Source organism: Onychostruthus taczanowskii, unplaced genomic scaffold (genome assembly GCF_017590055.1).
Source record: "Onychostruthus taczanowskii isolate IOZ18803 unplaced genomic scaffold, ASM1759005v1 scaffold1, whole genome shotgun sequence".
Taxonomy (NCBI): Eukaryota; Metazoa; Chordata; class Aves; order Passeriformes; family Passeridae; genus Onychostruthus; species Onychostruthus taczanowskii.
The window spans coordinates 3,722,959-3,750,901 of NW_024496525.1; the positions used below are offsets into that span (position 1 = coordinate 3,722,959).

The 27,943-nt window shown below is 39.9% G+C and overlaps 1 protein-coding gene across 1 annotated transcript; it reads left to right on the plus strand.

Annotated features, from left to right (window-relative positions):
- Positions 1–10: 10 nt before the first annotated feature.
- On the plus strand, positions 11–27,442 carry RTF1 (RTF1 homolog, Paf1/RNA polymerase II complex component). Its single transcript, XM_041401824.1, has 18 exons — positions 11–174; positions 2,738–2,848; positions 11,168–11,315; positions 12,788–12,992; positions 15,058–15,172; positions 16,760–16,871; positions 17,691–17,826; positions 18,428–18,605; positions 19,510–19,592; positions 19,927–20,014; positions 20,099–20,206; positions 20,717–20,794; positions 22,046–22,167; positions 22,539–22,596; positions 23,180–23,257; positions 24,347–24,442; positions 24,723–24,834; positions 26,641–27,442. Exons 1-18 carry the CDS (start codon positions 97–99, stop codon positions 26,745–26,747), a joined length of 2,013 nt encoding a protein of 670 aa, XP_041257758.1. The 5' UTR covers positions 11–96; the 3' UTR covers positions 26,748–27,442.
- The last annotated feature ends 501 nt before the right edge of the window (positions 27,443–27,943 follow it).

Consider the following 27,943-nt stretch of genomic DNA (forward strand, 5'->3'; position numbering starts at 1 on the left):
TCCTGCTCGGGGCCGCCGCCGGGACCCGGCCCGCCGCCCAGGCCGCCACCGCCGCCGCCGCCGCCGGGGCGGGGAGGGGGCACCGCCGGCTCCGCCATGGTGAAGAAACGGAAAGGCCGTGTCCTTATCGACTCCGACACCGAGGACAGCGGCAGCGAGGAGAACCTGGACCAGGTGCGCGGGCAGGCCCGGCCCGAACGCGGGGCCTGGGATCGCCGGCCCGCGCGAGGCTCGGCGCCGCCATCCCTCCCTCGCTCCCGCCGGTGGTCCCGCGCCGCTCTCGCCCTCCTCAGCCCGATGGGGCCCCGCGGCCGCCGTGCGGAGAGCCCGCGTCCCTCCGGCGGGTCCCGGCCCGCCCCTGGCAGGAGGCCCGCGTTGGCGGGGGCTCTTTGCAGCGGGCCCGGTGCTCGGCGCCGGCGGGACGGAGGGGCGGTGGATGCTCCGGGGCGATGCTCCGGGCGGTCTGGCCCTGAGGAGGGGTTAGCGAGGCCCGGCTGCCAGCGGTCTCCTCGCCTCGAGTAGTGGGGAAAGAGGCCCAAAGGGCTGGGCAACTTTTCCATGCTACTTTGGTACGCCGGGAGAAGAGCGTGTCAGGTCCCTGCCTCTCCTCGGGGCAGGCAGGCTCCCGAAGTGTTAATGCGTGTTTAATGCGACCCTCTCAATCTTGGTGACTGTGCTGGGGAGCTCTGTTGGTGGGAAACCAGCCTGTAGATGTAAGAAGGGGTAGTGTTTATTTTTTTGTCATCGGAGCATCTCCCGGGGCTGTGGTGTGAGTTCAAACGTGTCGGGGTTGCAAAAGGGATGTCTCCCCCTGTGGAGCAGGCTGCTTTCAAAGATTCCTCTTTTGGTGTAGCAGGTATTGATGGTGTGATTCCAATGGTAAATAAAGACATTGTAGGTGAAGTGTGTTGGAGCATGTATGGCAGTACTTGGTCCGGGGAGAAGTTTGGCGGGTTGAATATGCTGAAGCCGACATGTCTGATGTAATTTATTTGCTGGACCTTCAGAGTTTTTAATATAGAAGCTGTTGCTATGTTGCAATAAAAAGCCTTCCCAAACACACAGAAATACTTTTGCAGATTGGGGCTTCAGAAAGATCAGATCAGATCCTCTGTTAAAACAAATACACTGGAGCTGCTGTGGTTGGTCTTGCATAGCTCCAGAGTCCTTAGCACTGCCAACATCTCGCTGCTAGTGTATCAGTTTGAGAGTTTTAGAACTTGAAAATGGGAGCTGGAGTAGCTCTAGCATAGTCAGACAATCGGAGTGATGGTGGTAGGAGTAACCACGTGGATCTGCATCTGTTCCATCCCTCAGTGGCAGCAGGCATCTGCAGCTGTACCTGAGGAGTAGGTGCTTCCCCCTCCACTGAGCTGTTTGTAGTAACTGTGACAGCAGGGAGGTGTGTGCAAAGATGAAGATCAGGTAGCAGGGAAGCCATGTTTTTGAAATGAGAGAATACTGACTTAAATGTTAAATACTGATTAAATGTTTGACAGCTTCCTGTGGCAATCTAGGCTTGTCGAATCAAATGGCTACCAGCCTTTTAAATATAGTATCGTGGAAAATAGAGAACAAATGTAGAAAGAAAAAAAAAAGAATATGGCTTTAAAGTGGTGCTTCTCTTCAAGAGTTTCCCAAAGAGAAGCACTGCTGAAGCTTCTTCAGGAGCTTCCAGAGATCTTTTGACTGTACAAATGTGCTGTGTTGATGTTGCCGGGCTTCTTTAGAGAACGGTTGGTAAAATGCCAATACTAATGAACTAATGAAAAGTTTCTTGGTTAGTAGGCAGACGATCAGCTTCTGCAGTGTTTATGTTCTCATTTGAGGTAGTAAATTGTAATCAATTTGTTGAGATAATCTTCCAGTTATGAAACTAATGGAAACCAATCCAGCATCAACTTCCCAAGACTGCAGAAGTTGGTGTGGCTGTATTTCTACACACAGCTAAGACTCATTATCCCCTGAGTAATGTTTCTGAGCATAGATTCTGTGTCCTGGAACACAAAGACAGTAGCACAGCTTCAAAAATGTTTGTTTTGTGCTACTGCTTGTGTCACCTGAACAAGTGATGAACAGCAGATGATGAGAGTATTTGAGAGCCATGTAGTTCTTTATGTGGGTGTGTGTTGCCTGTGAAAGTGTTTCCTTTTGAGCAGAACAGCTCTAGTGAGTTTCACAGACTTTGAGCTCGATACCTGCTCTGTGTCTGTCCTAAGCTTTAAGTGCATTCTGGGGCATGTACCAGCAGTGAAAAGGAATTTAACTAAATATTACCAACCACGATGTAAAAGTGATGCCTAAAGCATTTCCCCTTTAAAGAGTATAATTGCAAACATTTCTGTTGTTTAGGAAAAGAAGCTGCTATCTGCTGGTATTTGGCTTTTTCAGGCTGATGCTTCATGGTGTAGTTAGGGTGGTTTTGAATTATTACCCAATCCAAATAAGACAGATCTGGACATGACTCTGAAAGTAATTTGTCTTACGTTGTTTATGCCAAGAAAGTAATGGTACTAATAGTTACCTTTTATAACTTGTTATCTTTAAAATCCTTTTGTAGCATCCTGTATTAAAACTGTGTATTTATCAAACATAAGTAGACTTGTTCCTTAGTAGGTGGCAATAACCGTGCTGCTGAAATGTGCTCAGATATTGCAGAGAGCCTGTGTGTGCACTGACCTGGATTGTTACAACTAATTTTGCCACTTTGAAATAATTGTGTGTGTTTTTACACCAGGAGCTCCTGTCATTGGCCAAACGGAAACGCAGTGACTCTGAAGAAAAGGAGCCACCTGTGAGCAAACCTACAGCATCTTCGGACTCTGAGACATCAGACAGCGATGATGAGGTGACTTTATCATGTTATCAGTGACATTGCTGTGGGTTGTCTGAGCATTCCTAAGCAGTGAAAGTGTATTTATCATACAGTGTATTTAACCTGCTGACTTCGTAAGATGGGACTGGCTGTCAGTGATGGAGACTGATGGACACCCATTAAGGCCAGAGAATTTTTTTTTAAATGAATATATTTGAATTCTAATTGTATACAAAATAGTCTGTATACAGAAAAGATGATTGCCAGTTTAATCCCATGTTCATATGGTGTGGAGAGCTGCCTGCTTTAAACCAGTGTTTGTCCTGTGTTGTGCTTACTGCTGAAGTAGGAGTGAAGCTACTAAAGCTGGACTGTGAATTCAGGGAGTGAGATTTTCACCTTTTGAATGGAGCTTCCTTCCTAAGAGAAGGGTCAAGGCAGATAGTATATTTTACAGGTAGTAAAACTGTTCTACTTAGCTACTTTTATTCTCCAAGAACTGTGCTGTGAATTAGCTGTCTGGCCATTTGGATATGCAACAGGGTGTGCTTTGATTTACATCTTTGAAGAAAGAGACAAGAAAGAGTTCAGCATGACTTTGTTCTAAGGTTTCTCAATTTCTTGTATAACAGTGCTTATCTGCTGGTTCTGTTTTTTAGTATTTGTTCTTGGTACTACAGTCTAGAGCTGGTTAAAAGCCTGTGCATCTAGAAAAGAAAATGAAAAAAAAACCCTATTAAAACAGGCACTGACAAATGTTACACAGGTATTTGAGTAAAAGCAATTTCTGGAAAGCTTACAAGTATTTTTGCACACTTTCTGCAAATTACGGTGAGGTCATTTATTCCACCTATTCTTAAACATTTGACAGGGAGGTGTTTGGTGTGGGTTTTTGTATTTTTTTTTCTTCTAAAGTAACAGTAACAGATTATCCATTGTGGCAACTTGCAGACTAACAGGGTAGGCCAGTGATAAACTATAAAGCATTTGTTAGTGTAGCAGAGTTCTTCCAATAAGTGTGAAGAATATACAGTTTAATTTTCTTTCTGAGGCATTTTTAAAATAAATATGCTTGGAACTCTGTTCCAAATCAATCATTTTCTTAAAAAGCCTGCTTCTTGTATGTCTAATATACATTAGAGGAATAGAGACAGACAAAATTGTGAACAACCTAGATATATTAGGTTTCATATTGGGGAACTACTCAGTCTGTCACGGTGTGTGTTCAGATCTGCTGGCTCACAGTTTATTTATTCTAAGTTATGTGGAGACAAGCTTGTCTGGAAAAAGTAGACTTGGGTGTGGAGAGCATGTGGATGATAAAGCTTTCCATTCTGTGTTTATCTCTGAAAGCTGTCAGAATTTTAACTTGTCTAATAAGTAAGGTCTGCCTTTTTATTATGCGTAGAATGTGACAATACCTCTTCACAAATTTGCACAGACCTTTGTGATCAGCAGTGCTACTGTTGCACCTAGCGTGTTTGATACTCTTTCTAATCTGCATCTCCTTTCAAATTGATACTATGTTCTTTCTGACCTCCATGCAGCAAGAGGAGAAAGATTTAGAGAAGAGGTAATTAGGACACTTGCTTCTATTCCTGTGCCTGAAATATGCATTCTGAACTGCTGCTTGTCACAGCAGGATGAGTGGCTGGCTTACAACAGTTCTGCTTCTGCCAGTCATTCTGTTCTGTGTGTCCCTGGGCTTGACTACACTAGTTCTGCTGAATAACTCAGGTTTTAATAAGTATTCTTGTGGTTGGTTTGAAGTTTGTTCAGGCTTGGGAATTAGAATGGGGGGGGTCTAAACGTTGAATTTATATTATTGGACTTCCTGCAAGGTGGAGACCTTGAGGCAAAAGCATAGAAATTGTTGCCCTGGACAAACGTGCCTAATCATACCCATGTGTTTCCACAGAGGCTTTTCAGTGTGCATGTCCTTTGTGATTCCTGGAAAGCACTAAATGTTCCAAGATTGGCACTGTGTTGCATGTACAGGAAAGAAGCCTAACTCTATTGCAGAGCATAATGCAGCATGCTGCTTTCTTTTAGAGGGAGAAAAATTTGTGGGGCATAGGGGAGAGAAAAACATTTTGGAATTACTGAATAACAGCAGGTACAAATCATGCTGCATCTATACAATAGTGCCCAAAGGATGTCACTACATCTTTAATGTTACATTTATGTGTTCAGTGAGAATGTGCTTCTCACGCGGATGCTGAGTTCTGTAACACTTCTGTAACCACCTCTGTGGTCTGAATCAAATTTCCTAGCCACCAGACCGAAAGTGAGTTGCAAGCAATGAAATAGGAGGGATGCTCTGAAATGTCTTCTGGTGGGACATTCTTGACTGAATTACTATAGTCTTTTGTTCAGAGAGAGATGACTGCGAGTTCAGTGACTGCAGGGCTTTGTAATGAGGAGAGCTACCTTTGCAAAGAGATGTACTAATCTGGACACAGATGGCTCCTTTATGTGGTGTGTGACCATGTCTGCTCAAGAGCTCACCATGTTAAACTGGTAGCTTTCTGCATGTAACCAGTTTGGTGCTAGCCAGGTTACTGCTGGGGCTACCATGCCAGAGGTTTGTGAGTTCACAAAGTGTTCTTGTTACTGATTGAGGACATTAGGTGGATGATGTTCCTCAGTTGCAGCAGGTTAATTCTGGGCTCTTGCTTTTCCTTTTAAGCATCTTTGCTTACAGTAAGATAATTCATTCTATTGTGTGAGAAGAGTGGATGACTTCTGCAACAACTTCACTGACATTAGTGTTGATTAGACAGAAATCCACAATGCTACAGGAGCTCCTGTTTGTTTCTCTTGACAATTGCACTCATTCTAATGTCAGGAAGGGCTCAGTTCTGCCTTTCAACACCTACAGGATAAGGACAGAATATCCTTCCAGAACTAGAAAACTTATATAATGAGTGCTGAGTACTGTTCTGGAGTTTAGTGAGGATTATCTCTTTATACCTTTTTCTACAAATGTGCTAAGTTGTTAGGGAGCTGTATAACTGAGGATCTTGTCAAGAGCTATGGGACAGAGGAGGAGGTGAGCTGTAGTCATGTAGCTAGTGAGGAGATTGGTTTCAAGTGACAGCCTAGAGGGTTTTATGCCTCTTTGTATCTCCTTACTGCACTTCAGTTAGGGCACTCCAGCAAAGCACAGATGAACAGAACACTGCATGTGTTCTTTCTGTTTTGGCGATGTCTTTTTATGGGTTTGTAGAAATTACAGTACTGAATGTTGACTTTTCCTGTGCTCTTTTATTTTATAATACTGCTTAATTAAACCTTCAAAAATGAGTGGGTTCTCCAGTACTATGAGGCCTTTGCCACACATATTTTTCAAGCTTAGGAAATTTGAAGCAGGCCATGGTTTAATCTTCTTATACACAGCTTATAGACTGTGTGCTTTGTAACTGAGACTTTTCCTGGAGACAGTTTCCTTCAGCCATTAATGGGTGCAACAGTAAAGCTTTTCTCAAGTAAGAGAGGTGGTGTTGCTTCCTCCTCTCCAAATACAGGGCAAGTGCAAATCTGAATAGCACAAGCAAATTGTATGAAGGCTGGCATATCCAAAGGAGTAATGTCAGTAAGCTGTGGACAAAATTGGTATAAAATTTAGTCTGTAACTAACTTCTTTAAATTGCAAGCTAAATAGCATGGAGATAACTTCTTGGGATTTGATTTCTGGGAGCTTCTTGGAGCTGTACTTGAATGAAAAAAGTATATCAGGTGTCTGGTGGTACTCTAGCCCATGAAGCCTTCTTCACCTAGTTCCTGGGAAAGCCTCTTCTGTGGCTTCCAAAGGTGTTTTCTTTATTTGCTTATTTCCATTTTGGTGTTCGTACCTAGAGTTTCCTCTCTGTGTCTAAAATAGTTCTTGAAGTTTTCTGATTGCTAGGCTGTTGTCATGATGAAAGTGTTTGAGGTGTTCACATGACAGGTGTAGATCCTGAAAGACAGGATGAATAACAGGGGCTTTTTATTTACTATTTCGTTTTAAAAGTAGTGGTAGAGAGCATTTTCCTCCTTGAAGCTCTTGGAGTGCTGTCTGTAGAGTTTTCCAAGCTTTGAGAAAGCCTGAAGACAGTAATTGCTGCCTTATTTTCATGTCTGTGCTTCCTGCTGTTGAGTTCAGATAGGCTGAAACTGTAGTTTCATGGCTTGCCTGGTGGACTGCCTTATTTTTTTCCTGTATGAATTCATGAAAATTTGTAAGCTGAGCTGATGTTACCTAGCTTGGTGCGCTGAAATGCAATGACAACAGGACAACTGAAGTTCATCTGGCCTTGGAAAAGAACACATTGGTAAGGGACCTATTTTGCTTTGATCTTGTGGCTTGTAGTTTGCATTTTGCTTATGAAGCCATTGGATGTGGCAGAAGGGAAGGATATGGAAGACAGGCTGGCAACCTTACTTGTGCATCTCTGGCTTGATAGGGGGTCAAAAAAAAGCTGGGAGAACACCTATTTGCAAATCAAAATCTCAGTGTGTAATGCATTTAGAAACTGTGTAGAAGGAAACAGAACTATTGAATAGAAGGAAACAGCAACTACCTGAGCAGTAAAACAGTTCTGCACTCTAAGCTCACTTCAGGTATAGGTTTTTTCCTTTTTTCTTCTCCACAATCTCATTTAATCTCCCTACTGGAAATATGTTCCACGTTTGCTGAGCTATAAATTATTTTCTTAAATCACTTTGTGTAATTGTTTTTTTAGAAGCTGACTTATAAATCTAGGTAATTTCTAATGTGATGAGTTGGGCTTTTTTTTCCCTAAGTCCATTCTGGTTACTGTGGCTTAATTTGGACTTCTTAGAGTCAAAGAATTATTTAAATTGACAAGGACCTTTAGAATCATCATGTCCAACTGTTTCTTGAAGGAAACATGCAAGCTATTAGCGCTGTGAACCTTGGCAGCAAGAGGAAATTTCAAAAGGCTCTTCTGGCTACTTCTTGTGAGAGAGCCATAAAGCTCTGTTGTTTGGTAGTGCTAAACAATGAGCAGAAAGCCATGTTGCAGTACACTTGTGCACGGGTTTATGAACTTGCTGTGTCTGGAACCATGGAAGGTTCCAGATGGTGGCCGAGGCGGCAGTGGTGAATAGAGGGGCTGTTCCCAGGAGGCCATACAGCCATGGGAGGCATGTGAGAGGCATTGCCTGGGGCTGCCTGACTGCAGCGTGGAAGAGGGGACCTGGAGAAGCAGCAGTAGAGGACAGATTTTGGAAAGTGATTGTTGTTTGGAATAAGGGAAAAAGAGCAAAGAAATGTTTCTGACTATAACTAAGTACATTTTTACTCGATGTTGCATGTGAACATTTTTGATTTCTACTGGTGTGCTGGAGCATGAGGAAGGGACTCAAGACTTTGGTTTTCCAGTATTTCCTTCCCTCTCCCTCCTAGACACAACTAGTGTCCTCCTCTGTTGCAAGAAGAAATTCATATGGTCACTCTTTCTGAGCAGTGCAGATAGGTCATTGAGTGTCCAGCTGACAACTGCAGCAGCATCCAGATGCAGAGCAATTTGTGAACCTTGGAGTCTTGTGCTGTGTCCTTGTTTTGAGTGGTCCAACATTTGTCCTAACTCTTGTCTTGTCTTATCGTGTCTTGTTTTGTTGTGTAGTTGTTCTGGGAATAACCAGGCATTCATGAGAGATTGAGGTAACTGAATAAGCCTAGAAGCAACTGAGTTGGGTAAGAATTTGGCTTTGTGACAGTACTGAAATTGGAAGGTGGACATAGAGGTCACTTGAATGAACAGCAGTGAGATGAAGTGTTATCTCCAGGGTGAAATAGAAACCAAAGCACACTTTCCTAGATGAGAGAGCAGATTTTTTAATTACCTTGTCCTCTGTTGGTTTGTTTGGGTGGTTTTTGGTTTTGGTGGTGTGGCTTTTTGTTTGTGGGGTTTTCTTCTGTTTTTGCTTTGAGGTTTTTTGGTCTTTTTTTTTGTTGTTGTTGTCCTTGTTTGTTTGTGTGAGTTTGCGATTTTTGTTGTTTGGGTGGGGATGTTTTTGTTTGGTGTTTCTTTGTGAGGTTTTTCCTTTTTTTGGTTGTTGGTTTGTTTTGGGTTTTTTTTCCAAGTGTTTGTCACATAGGTTTCTTTTCAGTCCTATCTTCCTGGTCACAGGTTTTCTCCACAATTCTACTAGTGAGTTAAAAGCTGAAAACAGTGATATGTAACACGCGTATGTACAGCTATTAAACATTTTATTCACTGAAGTCCTGCTGGTTTTTATCTGATCATAGCTTCTTTCATCTCAGCATGACCTCTCAAGGTCTTGATATAACTGTGCTGTCTACTGTGGCTTTCTGTGTGCTGCTTCCTTGCTGTGCAGCATGCTGACATGAGGTATAATTCAGCATTAGAACACTGAAAAGAAGTGGCAGAGCTCTGGGAGGGAGGCACCTCTGCATCACTGCTAAACACTGAGTTTCACTTTTCTTGCTGTTGTGTCTTCTCTGGTATGCTGGTGGTAGGTGAGTGTTTGGGCAAATAGCAAAAACACACTTTTCTGTTCACCTGGGAGATGATTCCCTAATGCTGAGATTTGAGTAAATTTAGACAAAGTGCAAGCTTGTTCTTTACTGATTTATATGAGCATAGTACCCAGAAATAATACTAGACAGCAATATTGTAACACTGAACAAGTAAAACTTTAATGCTGAAGCCAGTAAAAACTTCAGTACAAGCTCAGGCTGGTATAAAGTCAGAAGCTTTCTGTGCAGCTTCTCACCTGCCCTACAGACCATAACAGACTGGGGTACCTGCATAGCGTATGAATTGCAAGGCTCACCACTGTACTTTTACCTCAGGAACAAAACAAAACCAGCTTTTGCCTTGACAGAGACTTGAATACTCTCTCTGACAGAGACTTGAATGGTGCCTGAAGTACGTGCTGAAGCATTTGGTAATATGGAAAGTACAAGGTTGGGTGTGACAGTAATCAAAACCTGGGAAATTCCAAAGGTATTTGTTCAGGTATTGTTAGATTAGGTAGTAGCTTGAGTTTCATCTAGAGTAATTCAACACCTTCTCTGAGGGGTTCTCTGAGGATGGTGTGTTATCAGGCAGAACAATTTATCAAATTTGATGGAATGATGACTGTCTGCAGAGATAGACTTGATTTATCCCCCAGGATAGTGATTGGATAAGAAGCCTGAAGTTTGTATGGGTTTGAGGTCAAATCTAAGGTGGTTTTTTTTCTCACTTAGAGTAGTTTTCAGTGCAAGACCTCAGTTATGCATAGTTGTATTTGCTCACTTGCATTATGACTGGTTTTTTAAGACTGCATGTTCAACCAGATGGTGATGTGCATGAAAGATGAGAATAATATACAGGTATTAAGAAGATTTGTGTGTGTGTGTGTATAAAGCCTGAGGGTAAGAATTTCTAGAAGGAGGTGGTGAAGTACAAAATACTGTAATGTCTTTAAGTAACACATGGGCAATCTTTATTGCTTCTATTCCCTTCTGGCTTTACCCAGGTAGTTGCAGCAATGTAAAAATTCTATTAAGAAATCACACTGTAAGGTAAATACTATTTCTTCTGGGACTTTGGGATTTAAAACGGCTGTATGTCTGGTGTATGTCTGGGGGTGTAAGTCCTGAACTTGGAAACTGTGGTCTGAGTTAACTGAAAATATGACATTAAAAGAAAATTAAAATTAGGACTTGATACTGTATTTCTTCTTTTTTTTTGCCTAACTTCTGTGATCTGATTTGATTCTACTTCGTGTACGTAGTGGGTAGTGCCACCACCTGCATCTATGCTATCACTGTTAGCTTGTTGCATAGAAATACAGACACTGTATTTTTGGTAAAACCGAGATCTTGAAAAGGCTGTCGTGTATAACTGGTGTCCTTTATGAAATGTAGAATCTGCTCCTGGTTAAACTAGTTCTGGAAAAACATCAGTTGCTTCTGTTTAATAGTAAACTGAAGCTAATCTTTACAAACATATTGGACACATTTTTAAAAAATTGTTTTCTTAGGGAAATATTTTCAATACCTCCTTGCTTGGCAGATATTGCCAACTTTGAAGTATTCTTTATCTTTTAAAAGCAGTTACCTACCAACTGTTAAAACTTGGGTTTTTTTCAAAGGAAAAATTTCAATCAACCACACAACACTCTACTCCCAAAAACCTTGTAAAAGGCTCTCATTTATGTGATAAGTTTCCTATTGCCTTCCCTTTTTTTTCTCTTCTTTACACTTGTATGATTTTTTTTGTTGTTGTCAGATATTGGGCTATTTCCCAGCTGGTTTTACTCCAGTGTTCTAGAGAAGGTAGAAGAGAGTGGTGTTTGTGTCTCATGATCTCTTTCTTCGTTCCTTCCTTGCAGTGGACTGTTGGAGGTTCTAAAAACAAAAAAAAGGGAAAAGCGGGTAAGGCAGAGAAGAAAGGAGCCATGAAGAGACAGATGAACAAAGCTGCCTCTTCTGGCAGCTCGGATAAAGACAGCTCGGCTGAGAGCTCGGCGCCTGAAGAGGGTAAGATAATAGATGTGCACTTAGTTAGAGTGATTCCAAGTGAACTTACCTGTTGTGTACCCCGAAGAGAAATGTTGCATGGTGATGTTGAAGACTGTCTTCAAAGATTTTTAGTTGTGTAACTTACGGTCAGGGTAACTTTTACATTTACTGTGGCTTAAAGTAATACAGTGTAGCATTGCTGTGAGCACTCCATTACAACTGCAAACTAAATGCTATTTCAGCTGAAGAATGAATGACATTTCATTGCTTGACTTTCTCCTGGAAAATTCTTTGCTTCCTTCTAGCATGTCCTACCTACCCATGTGGGTAGCATTTTTGATTCTCATTGACGTATTTTCCCATCCCAAACTTCTTGTGATAACAAAGGGAAAGGTACATAGTATTTGTGATGCAAATAGGAGCTTATCTTTTATGCATTTGCTCTGAATTGGAATTCTTGCACAGAAGAAGAAAAGAAGAAAGAAAAATCATTCTATAACTTTGCCAGAATTTTTTTACATGAATATTGAGTACATTTCAATGCTGGGCAGACTTCCTGTCTTCTGTTTTCATCATGTCCATGAAGGTTTGCAGGTGCTTACTTGCAATTTCCATTGATACTAAAAAAGGAAGTTTAAAAAAGTATATGAAGGAGCTTACAGTTTTAAGTGTATCAAGCACAGCAGATACAGACAAAGGCATGGAGTGAGTGCACCTGTATATACCAGTGTTACAAATCAAGGGTTTTCACAGTGAGCTTGCAAAACTGGAAATTTCCAGAAATACTAATACCAGAATGGAAGTGAAAGAAGGAATCCTAGTGGCCTGCTTTCGTAATTCAGTATAATTTAGTCAATTAGGTGAGATAATCAAAGGGCCTGGACTTGGATCAAGTTTAAAAATGGTATTACCCAATACTTTAGGGGAGTCAGCTGTTCCCTAAACCCCTGTCTAGCTGGGATAGTGTCAGGGCATTGCCAGCCCTGAGGATATTGTTTTCAACTTCATCTCCTGGTGTAGCAATTCAGAGTGTTGCGGTCTTCACATGACTAATTTTGGTCCTTCATGTTGCTGTAATGAGGTGGTTAATGTGCAGTTCCGTGGTGGTTGACCATGGTGTTTGAGATGTGTGCACACAAGTTCACGGCTGTATAAGCAGCTTGTCAGGGACATAAGCATATAGGCATAGAAGTCTAACTTAAAGACTGCAACACATTGTTAAAAGGCCTTTTAAATTTGTTTGTTATACTGAGAATTTTTAATTATAACCCAGTTTGTATTCAAATATGGTACCACTCATTTTATAACTTTTTTTAGCATACATATATTATGGTAATTTCAAGCTGGCCTTTAATTTCATTATATGTATGTTTTTGGTATAGTGGAAGATAAGTATAAAATTAATTCATGTTATCCCTTGCTAATACACTATAATGAAGTGACTGGGCTTTGTCCCACCTGAATCTCACGACCTTATATTTTTGATTTAGGAGAAGTCTCTGACTCAGAAAGCAACAGCTCCTCATCTAGCTCAGATTCAGATTCTTCATCTGAAGATGAGGAGTTCCATGATGGCTATGGAGAAGACCTGATGGGTGATGAAGAAGACCGAGCTCGACTGGAACAAATGACGGAAAAGGAGAGAGAGCAGGAACTGTTTAACCGGATAGAGAAGAGAGAAGTGCTGAAGAGAAGGTGAATTTTATATCTGTTGATATTTGGTAGCAAATTCTTAAAGGCTGCATGGGGAGTATTCTGACTGTGCTCTCTTGTTTAAGGTCCAAGCATTCAGCACTGTTAAGTGAGTTAAGCTTGATTGTATATTTTTTGTAACTAAACTGTCCCTGTAGTAGTTAAGAAGCACACAGTGGGAGTTCTGCATTTTCTTGTAGGAGACAGTATCTAAAAGTTTCTCAGCTGTTGAATATGCATGGTTCTATCAGCTACCCTTGTAGTTATGTTACTGCCCCATAGGTTAGATGCCAGACAGTCAGAAGGCCTGCTTTTTCTTCATATTTTTTGTATTAACTGTCATGTGCTGATGCTTTGGAAAAAGGCAAACAAAGCATAAGGTGTACATGAGTTTCTGCAATTTTTCAGAAAACCATGGTGAAACACAGATCAGTGTAAGGGTTGCCTGTATGTGGGTGTAAAACTGCTTTGGGCCCTAATAGAAGGTAGAGATACTGAAATAATGAGGAGTGGTGTTGGATATGTCCTTTTCATGGAATCTTTTGTGGATTTCTACCTTATGTACTGTTGTTTTGTTGTTTGTCTGTAGCTGTTACACTGTCCAGGCAGCTTCTTTGTAGTAAAGGTATTTTACTTCCCATGTGTCTTAATTGAAAGGATTTGGCATGTATGGGACAAGGTTTCTCGAGTTTCTTTCTTCTTTAGTGCCTTCTCTTTTCTCACTTGCTGAGAAATTTCCCTAGAGAACTGACATCTGTTGAGTAAATCATGTCAATACAAGCGACTGCCAAACTGTGTTTGTCCAAACCATAGCTAGAGCACTGCCTGCCTGCCTTGATTTTAACACCACATTCAAAATCTGATGTGGTCTGCTGCTCTCCTCAAAGGGATCAGAATGATTGTAAATTTGGATTTAGATCATGTAGGACATCATATCTTTCAAATTTTACTCTCTATTTCATGGTAACTGAATGTCTCTGTTTTAGAATGAATGCTGGAGAATGCCTGATACAAACAAGCTAAATAGTCAAAGCTTGAGTTACTGATTTAATCTTAAATGAATTTGTGCTGTCTGTGTAAAGTCTTGGCAGTTAGAACTAAGGGGGTAGTGGGGTAGTCATTTATGATAAGTTGAATCTTTCAAAAGCTCTTTGTATGCACATCATGCTGTGAGTTCATTTGGATTACAGCAGACATTGCATCTGATATAATGCCTGTGCCTTGTGTGTCATGCTTCATGTTAAAGGCATAAAGCTCATTTGACTTCAGTTTGTTGTTTACAAAATCCAGGTGTAAAGGACTGAAGAGGAATGGACTGTGCATTTGGCTAACACATTTTGAATTTCAGTTTTTGGAAGATATTTTTTTTTCTTGTGTATGTCCATATGCACACTTTACTAAAGCAATGACCAGTCCAGGGTGCAGTGGAATCTCGGTATCGGGTCTGTTCCCTTGAAATTACTACTCTTCTGACTTCAGTGGCTAAAAATAAGACATCAGGGTGATATATTTCATGAAGGTAGACATGAAAGTGCCTAAATTATTCTGCAGAAACTGTCTAATGAGAATTCAGCTGCTGAAGGAGGGCTTGAAACGTTGCAGTCATACAGACCAGTGCCAGTAGAAAGGTGAAGTTTAAGCATGAAAAAATTAGCATGATAGTGGCTTTAAAGAAAAAAAATCTTTAACTATTTAGGTTCAAATTATGTGAAATAGCCATATGATTTTAGAGTTGGAGGCAGCATGCAATGATCACTGCACTGGCAAAGAGGAAGATGGAGTAAGGACATATTTCTGTGGAATAGTAATTTCTACATGGTCTCATCAACCCTTTAGGTTAGTTCTCTGTAGGACTGCACTTGGTGTGATCAGCTTTTCTTCACTATATTTTCTTGGGGAAGGGAGAGGATGGGAATAGGGGACAGGAAACATAAAAGGGACAAGCAACAAGCAGTTGAAGTGTTACTTTCAGCCTAATAGCAATTGTGATAGCATCTGAGCAATTCTTTTGCTCTCTCAGGAAGAGCATTCTTTCATACATTCTTTTTGTTCCAATAACTTCTACTAGATTTGAAATCAAGAAAAAACTAAAAACAGCAAAAAAGAAAGAAAAGAAAGAGAAAAAGAAAAAGCAAGAGGAAGAGCAGGAGAAGAAAAAACTCACACAGATCCAGGAATCCCAGGTAGGAAATGAAACTGTTCTTGGTAATAAGCCCTTTTCCCTTGGAGAAAGGAAATAGGATATGGCCTCTCTACCCCTGATGTTTTCCCTTAATGTCAAACAGTGTAGGAAGCAGATCAGAATTTAGTTAATGTATATGCTCAAGCTATCTTCAGTTTTTCCAGTTAATTTAATTTCATTAACATCTTTGGCCTATTGAAGGGTGCACTGATACTACTTTAATGAAAAATACAAAGTTGCAGCTGTGTCTGCAGTTGCTATGATAGCCCTCCCACATGAGAAAAGGAGAGCAACCTTTTATCAAACTTCTTTAGCTAAACTTCTGTAGTTCAGTCGGAAACATTCCGTACATGCTCATCTTGAAAAGTTTGAGAGAGCAGACCAAAAACTGCTCAGCTGTCATACTAATTATTTTGCCTGCACATACATGCAGTGGCAAAGATGCTTAGTTTCCTCTGGCAGGGATGTCAACGAAAACCTTGAATGCCAGGAGGAGCAGAAATAGTTTTGTAGTTTTTCTACCTCCAGTAAAAAGAGGACAACACTGGTTTTTGAGGCCAGGCCTCTGTAACTGAACTGTGGTTTCAAATAGTGAAGATCCTGCCATTATATAGAGTCAGGGCAGGTAGGCTCCCGGAGTGGGATGAGATTGATCTTGCTGAACTTCAGCCATCTAAGAACTAGTTGGTTGTTTACACTTTTTGTTGCCCATTGTTTTGTTCAATGGAAGAGAGCATCTTCAGCTGACAATTCATTGTGTTATTTTCTAGTGAAACAGATGTTTAACACCTAAAATCAAATTGGGTGAGAGTTTTCCCTTAGGCACATGTTGAATGGAATGAATCACATTTCCCTACTCCCTCAACTCCATATATGTACATGTGTGTATACTTTAATAGTCCATTTATTTCACAAAGTGTACATGCAAATACATATATGCATGTGTAAAAGGATCTTATTTAGAGTTCTTTTTACAGTGCCTTCAGAAATTACTTCAACTTAGCTGAAATGACTGTCTTTTATGCTTATTTTAGAGACTGCTTTCTCTATAGAGATAGACCTGTTAGAAATGGAAAACACAGGAGGACTTTAAACATTTAAGATTTGGATCTATCTTGCAGATTTTACAGTCAACTTTTTCTGCTTTAAGTATTTTTTAACATAACTTTTTTCTTTGCTACTAAATGGAAACTAGTGCTTTGATTTGGCCTTGCAGAAGCAGCAAATGAGAAGACTATTCATCCAGTTTTTCCTCATTACATGTTATTTGCTGAATTACTTCTGTGTTATTTCTCTAGTCCTTTTTTAACTTAAAGGAGGAATTTTGAGACTAAGACTTGGTGGCAGAAGTGTTGAACTATAAATATGTTCATTATTTTTGATATGAAGCAGAATAAAGAAATATGCTCCAGATTGATTTCCCTTTCTAGCTTCCATAAAAAATGAACTGAAAAAAACTGATTAAAAAAAGGAGTAAGTTAGTAATTTCTATTTGAAAAAATTTCAAAGTATGCAAACAAATTTTTGTTTTGATGCTTTTCAACTTACGGGTTTATGGTGTTGAGAGATTTTCTGTACGTGTTTTTAGGTCATGTCACATAACAAAGAGCGGAGATCAAAGCGGGATGAAAAGCTAGACAAGAAATCTCAGGCAATGGAGGAGCTAAAAGCAGAAAGAGAGAAAAGGAAGAACAGAACAGGTATGAAAGGATATTGCTACAGTTTTTGAGGCATTATTGCAGCTTTCTGAAAGTACTACTTCCTGTTTCAAATTAATGTGACAGTCCTACACCTTGGAGTGAATGAATTCCATGTCTGTGCTTTCCTTGGTCCTTGCCCAACGTGACCACCTAGGGTGATACTTGGCAATTTACCACTGACAGAGTATTCCTAACCCCTACCCCTCCCTGGAGTGGCCTAAAAACAGAACTTTCATTGCAGTCCACTGAATGCCTCTTAGGTTTAATTTATGTGTCTGAATTGGTCACTTGGATTCAGGTTTTTAATCTCTGAATCATTCAAATTCCTACCTATTGTACTTGTGATACCCTGTCTACATTTGCTTGTTTCGTCACTGGCACATCATCTTGTCCATCTTGCCACTGACTTTTGACACATATTTTTTTCTCTACTGGATTTTATTGTGATCTTCTCCAAACTGGAGGGTTTTTTATTTTTCCTTATAAAATAACAATGAGTTTTCTGATCATAATAGTTTTTTTCTTGTATATCCAGTTGTTACACCCATCTTGAATTATTATGTGCAGTCAAGTTGGGAGACAGAAATTAAGTACAACTGAGGTTTAGGATGATTTTAAATACATCATGTACATGCAAAGAGAGAAGTCAATGAAGTGTACTGCTTACTAGTGGATTTGAACATGTGCCACCTGTATCTAGTGTAAAATTAATACCTGTCTGCCTCTTGGATTTTTTTAAAGCAATTAAGGTTCAGCTCTTATAGGGAAGCATTTTATAAAATATTTATAGCTTTTCCTTGTTCTTTGTCCTTCACCCAGCTGAATTGCTTGCAAAAAAACAGCCATTAAAAACTAGTGAAGTATACTCTGATGATGAAGAGGAGGAGGAGGATGATAAGTCTAGTGAGAAAAGTGATCGCTCATCCAGATCGTCATCCTCTGATGAAGAGGAAGAGTAAGTAGTAAACACTGGGCTATGATTACTTGTAAGTATGTTCAAAAATAGAGATCTACTTTTGGTAGACACATGCAATTTTAGAGGATTCTTTGGGGCAGTTCAGTGTCTCTAAAGTGTTTTTGCCTCTTGGCAAAATTGCATTGCTCAGATTTGAGTCCTTGGCACTATATCACGGTTGTTGTTTACCTTGGGTGAGTTTGCAACTTCAGTTCCCTGCTGTCAGGTTTAGCCCAAATTACACTGTTGTGTACTGATTTGTTTAGTCCTGCAGTTCAGCCGCTGCAGAACTGGCATATATCTGGGCAGATACATGTGCTGGCTTATCTTAAAGCTTTAGTCTGTAACTGCCTTGGTGTGTGTCTTTCTGCTTTCTGGTAGGAGGGGCAGTGTTTAATAAGTCTAGGATTTCACATTAAGCCTTTCTTATCAATGCTAAATTCACACATCTACAGTCAACTAGTGCATGATGAATCATTCCTTTTACTGGTAATTTAAATTAAGTGAGCTGCTCATGCTGCACCTTACTCAGGACCCTCTTTCTGGGTTTTGATTACATCTCTACTTTTTTCTTTATTCCCTCTCACCTTTCCCAAATCAGGAAAGAAGAAATTCCTCCCAAGTCCCAGCCGGTGTCCTTGCCTGAAGAACTGAACCGGGTACGGTTGTCGCGGCACAAGCTGGAGCGCTGGTGTCACATGCCCTTCTTTGCCAAGACAGTCACTGGCTGCTTCGTGCGTATTGGCATCGGCAATCACAACAGTAAACCTGTTTACCGGGTGAGTTCAGCTCCGAGGGATTTGGTTCTTTCTGTGTGCTGGAGCAAAATATGTGCAGCTTATCAGGTCTCAGGTACCGGTGACTGTTTGACTGATAAAAAAAGATTGCTTATAACCAGAATATGTAATTGCTGCCAAAGAGGTGGAGGAGACCAGTTTAAGAATAAATAAATCTGTGTGACCACCTAGGGGAGGACATAAATTTAGTGAGAGAGAGCACTAAAAAAGCCTGATCTTCCACTTTTGGTTCATGCTGTCTTACCATTTGTATTGCAAACTAGAGTTCCAGACTCTGCTTAGACCAAGTAAGGCTGAATAAGATTCATTCCTTATTTCTAGGACTGTTCTCAAGATATTGTGTGGTCTTGACTCTTCTTTTACAAAGTTTCTAGTAAACCCCTGTGCCTTCAGAAGAGACTGTATGGAGAACACAGTTTGTTTTTGTGTTTCATTGCTGTAATCATAGGATACAATAATAGTCTCTAAAATTGCCTTAAAATGGTCCCCAGAAGGGTTGTGTTTAGTATCTGAGCAGCAGTAGTGTATTTCATTTGAAACATATGTTAACCCAAACCAGCATTATTTGAGAAGGAAACAGGAAAGGCTGGAAAGTGTACATTATTTGGGCAGGAAGGCAGAGCGGAGAAGATGGAAAAACTGCATCAGGTATTCAGATGGAATCATTTATTAACTCAAAAATTATGTATGAAGCAACTCATTCAGTACCTGATAATATGTACTGAAGAATCTTGCTTTCCTTGATCTGATTTTAGAATTGTTAACTAGGTTAAGGTTTTTTATTTCTAATGAAAAGGCTTGAATATGCCAGATACAATCCAGGAACATGAAAAAAACCCCTAAACCACTCTTGCATCCTTCTTATATATTTTACTCTGTGATACAGGTTGCTGAAATAACTGGTGTAGTAGAGACTGCAAAGGTTTACCAGCTCGGTGGCACACGGACAAACAAAGGCCTACAGTTGCGGTGAGATACTAAAGGAATCCTCTTTAGTTCATAAATCAGTGTCCTTTTCATAGCAAATAATGGTCTGTGTGGGATTTGGAGGTGAGAACTGAAAAGTAGACCAAGCCTTGTCACGCTACTTAATGCTGGAATGTTTGGGTTGGGTTTATTTGGGTTTTTTTTCCTCCTTGTGCATAGTGGAAATTATAAAATACCCCAAAAATTTCATGCAGGGTGTTGTGTTTATGTTGACATGTGGTTTATTTTTGGACTTCTTTAATCAGATTACACATACAGATCCAATGTCACCACTTTACACCATCACAAGAGGATGTTTTGCATTTTATTGTTGCAGGCATGGCAATGATTCACGTGTGTTTCGCTTGGAGTTTGTCTCAAATCAGGAATTTACTGAAAGTGAATTTATGAAGTGGAAGGAAGCAGTAAGTTTGTTAGACTTCAGTTTCTTCTTAGCAGCCTTCTACCAAGCATGCTTTAAGTGGAAAGTAACTCTGTCTTGTGTTTAGATGTTCTCTGCTGGGATGCAGCTACCCACACTAGACGAGATAAACAAGAAGGAAGTGTCCATCAAAGAAGCCCTCAACTACAAGTTCAATGATCAGGACATTGAAGAGGTAAATGGTGCATTATAGTGAAGCTGTGTCAGTGCTTAAAAGCGGCAGTAATTCATGCAGTAGCAGTTACAAAGCAAAATGATCGTGGTATTTGTTTTCCAAGAAGGAAATAAAGGGCTCAAAAGGAAGTTTCTTAACTGGATAGAGTAACTTGGTGCCCTGTTATCTCCTCTTGGTTGCATATCTCTGAACTCCTGAGTATGGCAACTTAGTTCTCAAGTTCTGAAAAACTGGACAGCATCATGGTAGTTGCATTTATCATAGATTTTGCAGTTCTGTACTTCCTTAGTACTGACCAAAGGTGATTAGCATCAGGCTTTTATAGGTGGTGAGGAGAATGGAGCTGTAACTCATTACCAAAGGCACTAACTGAAAAATGGAACCATATGTCAAATTCAGTGGCAATAAATAAATTTCTTAGGTGATACTCATCTGTTGCTTCTAATGTCCAAGTTCTGAAATAGAGATTTCATATTTGCATATTCATGTTTTTTCCTCTGCATCTTACAGATTGTGAAAGAGAAGGAAAGGTTCAGAAAAGCACCTCCAAATTATGCCATGAAGAAAACTCAGCTATTAAAGGAGAAGGTGAGAGATGAGATGATGTCTGCAAGCTTAATGCAGTCTTTGATTTCAAAGAACAGGAGCTCATCTGGGTTGGCAGTAGTCATCAGTAGGCTCAACTTCAACTGTGCAGTGGGAAGGTGGTTCTCAAAGTTCATTGCTGGGATCAGAATACTCAGAATCCAGTCAGCTATTACACCCCTTTTTTTTTTTTTTTTAGGGGCAATTGCCAACAATTTTAGCTGTCTCTTCTTGTGTCGTTAAACAAGGTCTTAACCTGGTCTGCCTCAGAAACTTTTCCTTTTTTCTTAGTTCTTGTTTTTTCTTTTTGGGTATTTTTTGGGTCCATTTTGTTGTTGTTTTTTTTTTTGTTTGGTTTTGTTTGGTTTTGTTTTTAGGGTACCTCGTAATAATGTTTGAAAGTTGATTTTCTCTTCTTATTTTAAGGTAGTAAAACCAGAAGTTGGGTTACATTTTTTACTCAGGGGTAACTGAATTGTCACTTTATTCCTGGTAATTTCTATTGAAAAAAAAGAAGTGGCTGAAAGGTTTACTTGCCACAAACTGGTTTTACCTGTAGTCTTCCTGGAACAAGTAGACCTAACTGCATAAAAGCCAAAGCCAAGAAGTGAAGAAAAGGAGCAGTCTTAAGTATTTCTGAAGATAGGACTGCACGAATAGAACGAAAATTTGTCTGTCTTTCTCGAGACATTAAGGCTTCATATACAGTAAAACCCAAGAGTTTGTATTAATATACATTTCTTGGTTCCTTAGTGTAACTGTATTTTTCTGGTCACTATTTTACTACACATGAACATGTAAGTTATTATGTTCCCGTCACAGCGAGTGCAGTTGCTTTCGTTGTCACCAGGTGGCACAATAAGCTGTTGTCGTGCCTCAGGGGACTCTCCGCTCCCTGAAGTAAATGGCAGCTGGCAGTTGTGGCAATAATTCTTTTCCTGACGTGCTAAATGGGCATGTTAAATTTTAATAAAACTTGTAACTTAAGTCATCTAACTGACCTGTCCTCCCCGTGCTGTACTGGTGTTCCTACATCCTCCTTACTGCAAGGGTTTTCAGAGTTCCTCAGAATAAGAAATCCAGTTTTGCCTTGAGCTGTAAGGAAAGTGTAGCTCTTTGCTGTACTCTTACCATGCAGGGAAGAACATTCATGACTGGAGTAGGGTTGGCTGACTGATTCGTGGATATATCCGTTGTCTCTCTGAGTAATTCTGGGTAGAGAGTAGTGCCTAATGAGTTCCTGTTTGGTTAAAGGCTATGGCTGAGGATTTGGGGGACCAAGATAAGGCCAAGCAGATTCAAGATCAGCTTAATGAACTTGAAGAGAGAGCAGAGGCCCTGGATCGTCAACGAACAAAAAACATTTCTGCAATCAGGTAAGAAGCAGATATTGGGAATTTTCTTTCTTAAATAGTATCAAACAATATCTAAAAAAGAGAAACTAATGCATTAACAAATTAACTGCAGGATTTTGTTTCTTTTTTCCTGTACAGTGTGTTAATGTGTATTGTAATGGCTCTATTAGTGCTTGTCTATCTTCACTTTCTTGTATCTTCATGCAGTTAAAACTGTCAAAAATGTAAACTCTTTTCTATATACCCCAGGGGGCAGTTGCATTGCAATAAGAGTAATTTGTGGTCAGGATGAAGCTGCAAGAATGCTTTCAGCTGTTTTGCTGTGTAGGGACTAATAAATGACAGTCACTTTTTTTTCTTTCCCCCACCCTCCTTTTTTTTCCATTCTGCAGTTACATCAACCAGAGAAATAGAGAGTGGAATATCGTTGAGTCTGAGAAGGCTCTTGTGGTAAATAGTGCTGAATTAATACTTTTCTACAAGTAGAGATGAAATGATGCAAAGAGGGATAATTGCATGGCAAAGTCACTAATTTTTTTAAATGATCTGCAAAATCTTTCATATAGGCAAATGACATGATTTGAAAGCACATTGCTTTATCCTTTTGCTCAATTCAGTTATTGGCAGATTAGTCACTATAAGAGTCACTTAATGCTTGTTATATGGGAAAGAAAAGAAGTCTCTTCATAAAGAAGACTTCAGATAATAAACAGTGAAGGAGATATTCAGTGCTTTGTGGTTACATTTTTATTAAGGAAGAGTTAAGCTTGTTAACAAATGCTTAAGCATTAACCGTCCTGAGAGTTGTGTGCCTATTTTCTGTTCTTGCATGCAATAAGGACAGTTTTGTCTTGTGAAGCACAGGACGATGGGTGCATTAACATCTTTCTAATTTGTAATGTTGTTGCTGGTTTTTCTCTGATCTTGGTATTGTATATAGCAGATGAGTAATTGCATGGATGGGGGGCTGTGGGAGGATTTAAAAGAGTACAAGTAGCAAACTCTGCAAAACTGTGTGCTATTTCTTCTCCAGGCTGAAAGTCACAGCATGAAAAACCAACAAATGGACCCCTTTACTAGGCGGCAGTGCAAGCCCACAATAGTGTCTAATGTGAGTGTAAGACTTAAGTTCAGTTGAGAAAATTTGTTGAGAAGCAGAAACCAATGTAATGCAGAATGTAGGAACAAAAATTCCCAACTGTGCCATATGCTATTAACGCCCTGAATGCCAGTGTGAGATACAGCTGAGTGACATCCTGGTCCCTCTTCTTTTTTAATGCAAAGTGTGAAGGACATAAGTGATGTGGGTATGTACTGCAAAAGCAACCATGATCATCGAGACTTCTGTCATGAGTTCATCTATGTCAAATTATTCAGATTCAGTTAACTCTGGGAAGACAGTTTGCTTTAGGTGTGAGTTTCACTTTTAATTAGCTGAAAGTTTCCTAAAAGATCAGTTTAAGGTGAGAGCAGAACAAACATTTTGGGCCTGTGATGGCTGAAGTAGTTAAACAAAAGCCTCCCTCGTGATACTGTGGCAAAACCTTCTCCTGCAGTCCCTCTGTATATAATGAGTAATGATGTTACTCCGTGATGAGTGACAAGGTGATCTCCTCCTTCTCAGTAATCTGGCCTTGTTGAGGTCTGTTTTGGAAGAGTATGTGGTTCTGATAAGTAGGTACCTAAAAAACCAAGTGCTCAGGTTGGCTTTCATCAATCTCCACAAACCAGCAAGGAAATAAAAGAGAAATTCTATTGCAGGGTTTGAATGAAATATTTCTGAAAAACTTCTTTATTAGAAAAGAATTGTAACTGAGTAGCTTTATTATGCTAGAGAACTATTAGGTAAAGAAAATAGTCTTCTATAGTCTTCTTGTCTGTGTTTCAGGCAGAACTGTAAGCTGAAAGCAAATACATATTACAGTAGCATTAAGAGTAGTCACAGAAACAAACCATATAATCAGGAAATGTATTTCTGGTTTTTTTTCTGAACATGATTTTTAGTTTGTTATTGTCAGATAATGTCAGGATGATTTCAGTAGCCTTCTGAGATTCTGAAAGTTGGGTGAATGCATATACAGTCTCTTACGATTTTAGATTCATGGATATGAACACTGTTTTAACAAAATGTAGTTCTACCTTTTACAAATTTAAATGCAGTATTTTTTTTTTATTTTTGCCTAATATTTCACCCTTGCAGTCCAGAGATCCTGCTGTCCAAGCTGCCATCCTTGCCCAGCTAAATGCAAAATACGGATCTGGTGTGTTACCAGATGCTCCAAAGGACATAAATAAGGTAAGTTTCTATTGGTCTCTGTTATGTTCCTTGCCCTTTTGCTCTGTGAAGCTTGTGAGTAATAGCAGGTGTCCGTGCTTCAATTCTAGAACAGGGTATCCTGTAGACCTTTATCATAAAAAAGCAATAGTTTCTTGGTTATTGGAAAAGGAAATTTAAGTTGCTCTAGCAGTATGCAAGCTACACTAGGTATGTTTATGACAGAAGAGGGGAAAAAACATTTTTCTCTGTTTGTATGGCCAGATAAGGTTTGGAGACTTACCTGTAGTTTTCATTTCAGGGTCAAGGAAAAGATAAAGATGTGAACTCTAAATCAGCTAGTGACCTCTCAGAAGATCTTTTCAAAGTGCATGACTTTGATGTAAAGATTGATCTTCAGGTTCCCAGTTCAGGTAGGTGTTCCATCTGAGTTTCGAGATGTGATTGTCCAGCCCAGTTTGATAGAACTTACTTCTTCCAGAATAATTTTTTCAAAATTTTTTTGTGGGCTTTTGAAAATGGGAGTCAGGACTCTGTTTACCATCTGGGCAAGTATCTTGAACTGAGGAGGAGGGGATATGTGATAGTGCCATTCATTGAGAAAACAAGAACAACCAGACTGTGTTAGACTAAAAGCCTGTATGTCCCCATATCATTGTTTTGAAGCCTAGGGAGAGAAGAAGAAAATGAGTGGGCTTTAATATGCTCTTCCAGTCTATATTATCTATAATAATCGTGCATAATCTTTGGGGAAAAGACGGGTGTTGTATTTAAGTGTTGGCAGCTACCTTGATGCTTACTTTGTTAATTTGTCTAATAACTTTCAATGACAGATAAGCTGTGTGTCTGTTCTGTGTGTTCTGTTCTGTCCTCTGTGCACACGCTGTGGGGATAAGGTGTTTTTACTCGATTTTGAATGTGCTGCTTTACCAAGTTGCTGTTCTCTTAACGTAGACATTGCAGATGGTATTAAAGCTAAATTTTAGGGGAACGAAAACATTGACCAGTGAGTGAAGATAATAGACACAAACTTGCTGGCTCTTCCTCCTTGTTATCTTTACTTTGACAGCAGGAGATGTGTGACAAGAACAATTGTGTATCATAGGATCATTTTGATTGAAAAAGACCCTCAAGATTATTAAGTCCAACCATTAACTCAGCATTCACAAATCCACCACTAAACCAGGTTCCCATGTGCCACAGCTACACATCTTTTAAATACCTCCAAGGATGGTGACTTAACCACTTCCCTGAGCAGCTTGTTCCAATGCTTGACAACCCTCTTGGTACAGAAATTTCTCCTAATATCCAGTCTAAACCTCCCTAGTACAATTTGAGGCTATTTTCTTTTGTCCTATAAAGTTGTTTTCCAGTGGTAGGAAAGCATGGGAGGAGTATACCAGTGCAATTTGGCACATAAGGTTTAGTATTTCTTTCATTAATTGAAGGATTAGATCTGCAGTTTCTTGGAGGACAATAATTGAGTAAGAATGCACAAAGACAAATCGTGTCAAGAAGCAAGAGCAGGAGAAGTTTTTCCAAACTAGGTCAATATGGAAACTCTGGATGTTAGACTAGAGAATGAGGCAGGAGTTCAAGAACAAGAGACTTCATGTAACAGTTAGAGTTATAACTAGGTCAATATGGAAACTCTGGATGTTAGAGAATGAGGCTGGAGTTCAAGAACAAGAGACTTTGTGTAACAGTTAGAGTTACGAACTTGAGAGTAAGCAAGCAGATGAGGGTTGGGCATTGAAAGACACTGAAGAGAGAAGGATGAGGAGCACAGTTTTCCTTAGACAGAACACCATTTTGGCATCTTATTTTGTCTCCTTGCTTGCTTAGCAGAAGGAGAGAAGGATGAGGAGCACAGTTTTCCTTAGACAGAACACCATTTTGGCATCTTATTTTGTGCAGTCTCCTTGCTTAGCAGAAAAATCTGGAGACTGATGAAAATGTGTGTTGTAGATATAGATAAAACGTTTGACTTTTTCTGCTTACTGTCTGTCTCTGGATTAACATACAGAGTCAAAATTGCATGTGCTGCATCTATGAATATAAGCTCCCCGATACTGTCTGTATTATTAACTGAAGTTCTAACCTGATGTGTACTAGAGAGTCCAAACATGATTTTGTGGTGAAGTTGTCAGCAAAAACAACAAGTAAAAATTTATAGTTTGCCTGTAGTTTTGTCCTTACTCTTTTCTTGTCCCCAACAGAATCTAAGGCACTGGCCATCACCTCCAAGGCTCCTCCAGCAAAAGATGGTGCCCCTCGGCGATCGTTGAACTTGGAGGACTACAAAAAGAGACGGGGGCTTATTTGAGCATGCCCACTCTGCTGCTTCTGATCCTGCATGCTCCATGATGATGTCCTACTTTTTCTTCCTCCCTTTTAAGTTCTCCCTTCTGGGTTGGAGCAGCAATGGAGCTGGGAAGAGACTCTTTAAAACTGCCAGTCATCTGTAACATAAACCATTCAACTATTTACTGTATAGACCTCCCTTCTTGCCCTTTCCTCTGCTCCCCTCACAAATGTGGATCTGTGCTATTTGGGGTTTTCCCATTTCTTTTAGTTTGAGTTTTGTTTTTATTTTGTTGATGCAGCTCGTTGGTCCACTCTGTGTTCAGTATTAGCCTGAGGTCTGGATTTCCATAGGAGTCTCTTGGCAGTCACAGAATCAGCACTTGGTGATCTCCCCTTGCATACCACCACAGGCACAGTGAATTGGCGCCAAGACCTTTGTGGCTGGAAGGTCATCTGCACTTTCTCCCTCTTCTTCCTCCTTCATCCTAGCTTTGGAGAAGGGAATCTTCAAAAACTGGCCTAGGTTCAAAGTGTAAATTTTTTTGGGAGGGTTGTGTGACTTTTTTTCAGGTGTTTTTTATCATTTTTAAGCTGCAGTACTATTTGTATCCGTCTGTCACAGTTCTTTACGGCTGTTTGAATTTCTACCAGCTGTACTTGAGCATCTGAAATTGCAAGAAAGAAACTCATTAAATGTGATTCTTCTTACTAAAATGGCTTGGCTGATATAGCTATTTAACTTCATGTTCTCTTTTTTAATTACACTTAACCCATGAGAAAGAGGTACACAGCTCTTAATGTGGGACTTGTCATCTATAGCACATCCAGACTCTACAGCTGTAACTGGGTGAAGTAGCTTTTTATGGGGTGATCCTGGGGAGCTCATTTGGTTGGGCTTTAGTTTCTTCTCCAAGCCTTCAATATATATTTGTTAAGTTATCATGTCTTCACTGGACTCCAGCTTACTTTGTTTCGCTTTCTGAAGCATTTAAATGGGGCTTCTATCAATAAACAAATTTTTTTTAAAAAATCACGTTCCATGGAAGGGGAAGGACATAATAGAAAGATCAGTGGGTAATATGAGAGGTAGGTGATGGACATTTTTCACATATAAACTGGTACAAGTGGAGTGCAACACAAGCACAAGAATTATATGGCTTTATGGAATATTTGACTAGGCACAAATTGACAGCTAAATTATCACTCAGGTGTAAA